Source organism: Orcinus orca, chromosome 19 (assembly GCF_937001465.1).
Source record: "Orcinus orca chromosome 19, mOrcOrc1.1, whole genome shotgun sequence".
In the NCBI taxonomy this organism is placed as follows: Eukaryota; Metazoa; Chordata; class Mammalia; order Artiodactyla; family Delphinidae; genus Orcinus; species Orcinus orca.
In genome coordinates, this window is record NC_064577.1 from 3,973,555 (window position 1) to 3,982,479 (window position 8,925).

At 42.0% G+C, this 8,925-nt stretch overlaps 1 protein-coding gene across 6 annotated transcripts in view; it reads right to left on the reverse strand.

Annotated features, from left to right (window-relative positions):
* Nucleotides 1–8,546, reverse strand: part of NF1 (neurofibromin 1) — a 256,997-nt gene extending 248,451 nt beyond the window's left edge. For 3 of the 6 annotated variants that reach the window (XM_004267159.4, XM_004267158.4, XM_033423420.2), the window contains exon 1: nt 8,109–8,546. In XM_004267159.4, the coding sequence (XP_004267207.1) occupies nt 8,109–8,168 (60 nt within the window). In that variant the 5' untranslated portion in view covers nt 8,169–8,546. The remainder of the gene's footprint in view (nt 1–8,108) is intronic. The other 3 variants (XM_033423425.2, XM_049702450.1, XM_049702451.1) reach the window with 3 other exon arrangements.
* Nucleotides 8,547–8,925: the final 379 nt, after the last annotated feature.

Sequence of the window (8,925 nt, forward strand, 5' to 3'; positions counted from 1 at the left end):
GAACATATGTGTGTGTGTGACTGATTCACTTTGTTATGAAGCAGAAACTAGCACACCATGTAAAGCAATTATACTCCAATAAAGATGTAAAAAAAAAAATTTATGTCTAACCATAACCAATCGAAAAAGATTTCCAGACACTCTCTTATGAACATAAAAGGTAAAACGTAACATGTCATTTTTGAGTGAAGAAGCAATAATACTTTCCTCACTCTACATATTTGTGCTATCTGTTCACAAAATTTAGGCCTTTTTATAAAGCTCTATTTATTGAAAGTTACTGCTCTAAGGATTAAGACACCCACACTCTAGTTTAAACTCAATTAATTACATGTCATATGATTGTGAACAAGTTGCTTTGCCTCTCTAGTTTTTTTCATGCATTATAGAAATAATAATAATCACCAAACTATTGATATAAAGAAAAGATAGAAAAAATATTGCACAGGATAATAATCATGGCAATACACTTTTATGATTATTTACAGCTTCCTTTCACATAAAACAGTCACACCTAAGACACTAAACAAGCCCATGACGTAAGTAAGGCAGATATTATCCCCATTTTACAGATGAAAACAGAAAACTGAAGTTCAGAGAGGCTGACTTACCCAAGGTCACTCTGAAAACTGCACAGTCAAAAGCTCTTTCTCTTACTACATAGTATACTATGTGCCATCACAAATTTGAGGCAGTAAGAGTCATGCCCAAATGGGCATAGTCATGCCCAAATGACTATGAGGACTATCCAAGGAAAGCTGCCAACAATTAAACAGAAAAGGGTCGCTTGAGATTCTTATAGCCATAATTACCCACAAGGCCATTATCTGGATATAAAACTATGATTTAAAATAAGTTAAATAAAAGTCCTTTAAAGTAAATTTCTAAAAGTCCTGCTATTTACTAACTTAACTTCATGCCTCTTGCACTAGACACAACACCCTGCTTTGGGGGATGTGAAACGGAGGGGGTGAGGATTTCACCAGAAAAAGTTAAGTAAGTTCTCTGAAATCCAACAGGATAAGACACTCTAAACTATAAAATATGAATAGGGGCAGGCAACAGCTTGTAGACCGTAGTGGCAACCCTAAGCCAAATCAGAAGAGTGCCAGGCTGTGGTTTAAAGAAAATATGCAATCTGTAAGTCTGCACCTCAAGTTATTGCTACAGTAAAGTGATTAGTACCATTTATAGCAAAAGTACGTAAAGTTTAGAGGATAATTCCAATTTTTCATCATAACAGGATGGGATTCCATATGAGCTTGGGGCTTTCTTGTCTTAACAGTAGCCCTTCTGATGACATAATCAATGGCTCAAAAGCCACTCAGAGAACCAAAGAAGGTAACTACACATCTCAGGCATATAACATTTGAAGTGGTCAAATATGCCATCGACAGCAGGCACCTGGAGAGAGTTTATTGGAGGCACTATCAATTCCAGTTATTTATATTCTACAACATTAAAATTTTCTTCAGCACAACCTCTGAGTGTGCTCTGTTTTCCTGAAGGCGCTACCACACAGTATGAAACAGAAATTTACAAATTGCTGAAACCTTGAACTTAATTCACAGTCACCACAATGTAAAAACACCTTAACTTTTCTATTCTTCAAGGTCAAAACAGACTTTGTCTCATCCTTCCGTCTCCACACCCAAGAAAATGGGGTATTCTAAAAGATGTCAGACGGAATAAGCCAATGCTTTTTCATAAATCCAAGTCAATCCTCAGCAAAGGGCTTAAGATGCCCATATTCTACTTCAGTATTGATTCTAAGCCTTTTAACAGTTTAAGCTGACCACAAATCTCCCCTTCTACTTCTTCTATAGAACATTCTCCTTAAACTTCCTTTAAAAAATGAGCCTTCCTATAACTCCCATCCCTTGTCTTATATACATACAGACACACACAAAACCCCCAATGAAGAGTAGACTGAGGCCTAGTGAACACATGTGCAAAACACATTTTTAATACACTGCTCACCCTGAAAAGTATGTTGTTATAATGCAACAACAGAGAGTCTATATGGAACACCGTAACAACAAATATGAAAATAAAACAAAAATGCCCCACAGCAGTCTGAGTAATTTAGAGAACAAAGATGCAAAACTAAGGCATGCTTACTATTACAGTATATCTCTAACCTTTTCTTTAAGGACAAAATTCTCCATGCTAATTACATCCAAAAAAAAAAAAGGGGGGCTTCCCTGGTGGCGCGGTGGTTGAGAGTCCGCCTGCCGATGCAGGGGACATGGGTTCGTGCCCCGGTCCGGGAAGATCCCACATGCCACGGAGCGGCTAGGCCCGTGAGCCATGGCCGCTGAGCCTGCGCGTCTGGAGCCTGTGCTCCGCAACAGGAGAGGCCACAACAGTGAGAGGCCCGCGTACCACACACACACAAAAAAAAAAGATTTAAGATTCTAATTTCCTATTGGTCAAAAATGTCAAAAACTGTAGAAATATTTAAAATCTAATATAACAATATTGCTGGCCCAAGTCACACACACCTTATGACATTTTTCTATTACACTTCCCAAACTTGAAGAGCTGTATATTATGTATGCCACAAATTAGATGATAAGAAAACATCGATTATAGTCATCCTAAGGACCCTCTCAGTACCCTAAGTATTCGTCAGTGAATGCTAAAGTAAGGTATATATTGGCCAAGGTATATACAGGGGCATACCCAGAGACTAGTCAATCTCCTTTATTTAGTGAAAACATAATAATCAGTCAGCAGTGAAGAAAATGTATCAGTTTTACATCTGAATAATTTTAGTCTTTTCAAAGTGTTTCACATTCATTATCCTATCAGACCACTGCAAAAAATTTCCTTATGTAGAGACTTGCCACTAAAAGTAAATGACAAATTCAAGATCACAAAGGTAGTTAATTGGATCTGAAACTTGATTTAAAAATGTTAGCTCTGTTGGAGGAAATATTATACAAGTTCCTCCTTAAAGCTCTCTTTTCTTAAAAACCTATTCCTAGTTAAAATATGACTTAACTTAATAAGACCGAGGCTACCATAAACACTAAATTAAAATTCAGTTATTCACATTTAAAACAAAGCCAAAATTACCACTCTTTTTAGCCAGTCTACCTTTGAACCAGGAATCATATGAAAAACATTCCATCAATGACTCACTGTGTGCTTCTAACTGTGCTGGGCCCTGGGGTGACTATTAGGGGAATTCTAACCATGGCTTCTTGCTTTTAAGAAAGTTTATACTCTATCTGATAAAAAGATAAAAGAAAACAATGCTAAACTATGATCAACCTACCCTCCCAAAGGGAGACATGTTAAAGGGGGGTTCTGTAGAACCCCAGGTGACAAGCACACCAAGAAGTGAGGCTGCAGTGAGTTTAGTCTAAAAAGACTTCGTGGGAAAAATGAAGCTTGAGCTGCCATTTAAGTGTGGACAGGAATTAAAAAAAAGATAAAGGCGGAATTAAAGCATTTAGGCAGGGGCTGGTGTAAACAAAGGCTGAGAAGCAGGAATAAGCTTGACATACACAGAAGAGACTAAGCCAGCTTGCCTGGAACACAGGTGCACACTGAGGCATAATGAGAAAACGTTAGGTAAATTAAGTGGGGTCAGCTCCCGATAGACTGTTGTGGCATAGGTAGATGCTGTTAAAGTATTAAAATCATCGAATATTTAAACTGGAAAGAAATCGTACAGATTTTCTAGTCAATTCCAACAGATGAGGAAATCTAGGATCCACAGAGATCTAATGGCTAGCATAAAGACTGAGGCTGTAAATAGCAGAACAAAACTCAGACCCTCATTTAGGAACCGCAGTTCAACAATGGGCAGCATGGTATGATAGAGAAAGCACAAGGATTGATGAGAACATCAACATATAAGGATCTGCAAGCGTACATACAAGACAGTATTGTGTCTTGGGAATTCGAGGAGACTGATTTCCAGGGGTAACGGAACACCACAGAGGCATTACAGTTGATCAGAAAACCACTGTTTTGCCAGAAGAAATCACTTTCTGGAAAGAAGCAATCCAGAAGGAAAGAAGAGGCAAAAGCTAGTTTTCAGAGAGTTCTGAAGGATATAGGTGGATAAACAGTAGAGGCAGCAGGTATCTGGCAACAAAGGAAGAAGAAGACTGATCTGTACACAGAAAGCTACAGGACCAAGTAAATGTTTAAAAGAAAAAAAATCTAAGTTTGAAAGTGAAAAGGAAGGCGCTCACATAAAGAAAGACTGAATTAGATGCTAGATAAGGTGGGGGGAGTGAGGGAACACAGAGAACTAATTGAGGACCAGTTGGAAATTGTTTTTAAAAGATGAGTTCCAGAATAAAGAATAAGCAATTTTTCTCACTCACCATAACACAGCCCTTGTCAAAAGAATATTCATTTTCAACTACTTATAAGGCCTTACAAATGCAGAACAAGCTTTAAGAACAAAGCTAAGGAGATTTTTTTTTAAATCCAAAATGACTTCAAAGTTTTACAAATGTATCTGGCCAACTAACATGTAGCTTGTAACTTCAAAGACACTTGCCAATCATTTTATAACGTGAATCTTCTACCACATATTCGAAGGACATTCCAATTAGCGTTCAATTTACAACAACAAATATGCTACTATTAAAATTAAAAAATCAGGGTTTACTCTCTAATATGTTCTTTAAAATGTTATTTTTTGGCTTTTTATATACCATTTTTACTTGACCAGATATGGAAAATGTAAGTGCTTAAGTGAACTTAAGCAAATCATTTGGTGATATCTTCTCTCAATTTCTTAAAACAAAAACCTTCATATGACCAGTTTTCCTATACTCCTTTCCAGGAACAAAGTCCTACAGAGGCTGGTGGGGCATATGGAGCTAGGTGAGGCATGTAAGAAGGTTCTCCCTCTCATTGTAAGTAACCTGGATAATGAGGCACAAATTAAAGCTGCACACCTAAAATTTGCCAATTTCAATTTAGAAACTTACCACTCAGCACCATAAAGGCAGGTTAAGAAGCAGCAGAAGATATAACTTATCCATTCAGCTTTCTAGCTGCCCACCTTCACAACTCCCATCCCTAATCAAGAAAGTACTTACTTTTTGTTTGTTTGTTTGTGCATGCGGGATCTTCCCTGACCAGGGATCAAACCCGCATGTCCTGCAGTGGAAGTACGGGAGTCTTAACCACTGGACTGCCAGGGAAGTCCAGTACTTACTTTTCAAATTGTTAAGAATTGTTCAACTTAGGCCATAAATATTAGGTTTAGTTGCAATACCAGCAGGTTACAGGAATTTTATTTTACCCACTTGGAAACAAGGACTTGAGCTCAAAATGTCAAGATGGAACACTACCACTTGCTTAAACTGGGTCTACTGCACCAAGCTGCTGAGCAATACCCATCAGAGTACAACACATAATCAACAGCGGCTAGTAATGCATTTCTACTTTAATCACCACAAATATTAGAAGTCCAACCAAAACATCAATTCAATCATAAATAGAGCTGCCATCTTTAGACATGCACATGATCTCTGCCTCAACACATGCCTTAGCTATAATAAAAGGACACAGTCCACCTACCCCTGGACCGAGTGAAACAAACTACAGTCAATATATCCAAAATTTAAAACTTTTAGACATAGTTGAAATGCTTAAGACTCTCATACAAATATCTCTCACTACATGCAGGTTGTTTTCCCCCCTAAATAAAAAGGTAAATTCTTCTCTCCTAACTATACTTTTGGATTATTAAAACAAATCCTATGGGATACTTATCAGAAAAAATATTCCTGATTGTCCAGCATTCAATGCTTTTCATACTGAGGCTCTTATTATTAGGTCTGCTATGTGACCTTGGAAAGTCATTTAACCACTCTGAGCCTTAGTTTTCTTGCTTTCCAATCTCAAGGTAAACTCTAATTTGAATTAAACGTTTATTACTTCTATAATAAGTTAATGTATATAAATGCCTTATGTTAAACACCGAAACTCTTATACTTTTACATCTCCAAGTCAGTGGGCTTTAACCTTGTAAGAGAAAAATGTGAGGAATAATTTGTCCTATGGATCTTTCTCTTAATTACAATCTAAGGAATATATTTTTTTAATGCTTCTGTTTAAAATTCTTACATCCTTACTTTTTAACAGATGGTGGTGAGTTTGATTCCACAATATTCATAACAAAGCAAACAACAAAGCCTAAGGTCTTTTAACTCTGGGGACAAAAAGAAGGAAAAATTTACTTGCATTACTGGGCATATAATCAAAATCATTCCTCTTGTAAAATATAGAAAACTATGTTTGTCATATGTGGCAGATAAGCCTAAAGATCAACAGGTAAGAAGTGAAGAAATAAAGTTTAAAAACTGGAAAATATTTTTAACTAAGAAAAACCTGGAAACTACAGTCGTGGTGTGAATCTATCAAATTCCCGCACCCAGATTAAACTGTCCACACAGATCAGCTCTGGGGTTCTTCTGTGGGTCTTTTAAATCCTTTTTTGAAATTACACAGAGAAAGTCTTTTCTTTCAAGTTTTAAATCTAAGGCTCTATCAATAATACAATCCAATACATGCAGTAACATTTCACTTCCTCAAACAGATTAGTAGCACAGTCGTTTACATACTTTTGGGTCTGGAAGCATAAGGATGTGTGAAAGAACTTGAAGTCTCTGACAGCTTAATAATTCTATTTTATCTAAGTAGTTTCTTCTCAAATTTCTTCTCAATTCCTCTGCCTATTCCCAAATATCTTTCAGATAGGTCAGAAACACTATGAGTCCCATAAGAAAATGTTTATGGATCAAATAAAAGTGGAGCCCTCCCCCCATTCAGCTCCCATAATCAGTTTTATGATTATATCCAGTAAACAAAATAGATTGACTCAATCTCAAACAGTTCCCCCATCACAGGAAGCCCATGGTAGAACTGCAGCTGCAAAAAGCATCCCTTTAAACGATCCCCAACTACCTAAGCAACACAAAGTTAAACTAAATCCTACTGACAAAAGGCTCCGGGTGCATTCATTCAGATCAGCCCCAGGATTTAGAGTTGAAGCTCAGGGAATAAAAAGGCACCTCTCCAAGCTATGAAACTTTTTTTTTCCATCTCAAATATTCTCAATGAAAGTTCTCTTGTCAGCTAAGAGGTGAGAGTTTAAAAAAACAACAAAACACTAGCAGAATTAACGGCTTCAGGACCACTTCCCAGCTGTCTTTGCTCTCTGTTGTCAGTGGCTCAGATGCAGTTTCCCACTTTCCTTTCACTCTTCTCCCCTTAATCCCCAAGATTCCCACTATAGAAAGCAACATTCACATTCTCAGATCTCTGGCAGAAAATAAAGGGGGAAACTGCAACTACCAAGGAAGGGGGAAAAAAAAAAAGAAAAATATTTCAGAAGCAGGAGGGAACCAGAACCATGGTTTCCACTGCAAACGGCAATGTAAAAGCCAGTCTTGTCTTATCAGGGTATGGGGGGACGCCCGTGTGGGGCATCAAAAAGACGTGCAGAGTGTGTGCACTCGGAGCTCTCGGGGCGGGCTGAGACGATGGAGCAGAAAGTAACAAAACCTGTGCTTTCCCTGCTTTCTTCCACTCTTCCCCCTCCAAGAGAGGAAGCTGAAGAAACTGGGGGAGGGGCGGGATGTTATCGTTCTCCCATTGGGGGTACAGAAGACGGGCCTTGGGGGTTCCTTCAGTTACTCACCCCCAGTTAGGAGATCCACTGAGGGAAGAGGAAACCCCTAAATGTTACCCACCTCCGTTCACAAAAAAATAGTAAGGGGGGGATGATTAAATCCACATGGAGAGCCCCTGGAAGCGTCCCCAGGTCACTCATCCCTATTAGCAAGCGGAAGGGCTAGGATAAAGGGGATGGAGGGTCGGAGGGGTGGTCAGGGAAAAGGCCCCACCCCCGACTTAGGAGGGAAGGGGAGCTCGAGCCACCAGCTGTCCCTTCCTTGCCGCACCTCCCCCCTAGGCCACCCCCAATTATCCCCCCAGTCTTTCCTCTAGAGCCCGAGGCGGCCGCGGGGGAGGCGGCCGCGGCGGAGGCGGCCGCTCCTTCCTCCCCTCACCCACTCCGTCCCCACCCCCGCTCCGTCCCCACCTCCCGCCGGCCAAGGGCCCGTTACCTGCTCGTCGAAGCGGCTGACCACGGCCTGGACCCATTCCACCGGCCTGTGCGCGGCCATGTCCTCCCCGCGGCCGGGGGGCGGCGGAGGGACCGGGCGGCCGGCGCCCAGGGCCGGGAAGAGGGCGGGGAGCGGGGGCTGAGGTGAGGGGAGAGGCGAAGAGAGGGTCTGAAGAGTGCAGGCGCCGAACGTTCCCACGGGGGTGGGGATGGGTGGCCGGCGCCCGGCCGGGAGGGGGAGAGGGGAAGGGGGCGTTGGCGAGGAGGCTGGGGGGAGGGGGACGGGGGAGGGGGACTCGGGGAGGGGAGGGGGCCTCTTGGTCGCTCTCCCCACTAGCGCCGTCTCCCCACAGCCATCACAGTCCGAGACGCCGCCATGACACCCCACCGGAAGTGGGATCCTTTCCACGGCCCGGGGAGAGGGAGAGCGAGCGAGCTCGAGATTGAGAGCGCGGCTGGGAAAGGGGAGGGGGAAGCGAGAGGAAAGGGGGCCTGCAGCGCATGCGCCCGCTCCGGCCGGTTTCATTAATGAAAAAGCGAGTCCTCCTGGAGGTGACGTCACCTAACTCCTCCGGGCCCCGAGGCGCGCGTCCTTCTACGCCGCCGGGCTCACCTCGACTCGGACTCTGGTGGTAGCCGGAGAGAGTCTGAGCTGACCCGGGAGCATCCGCTCCCATCCCACCAACACCTCAGACTCCCCGTCCCCCGCCAGCCTCCGAGTTTGGATTGCTCCCCGGGTTGGAAGTTAGGGCGCCCTGAGGCTAGCATTTCTCCCTGCACACAGATCTCTGCCGCTGATTTCTGGGGAGCTATGCTCT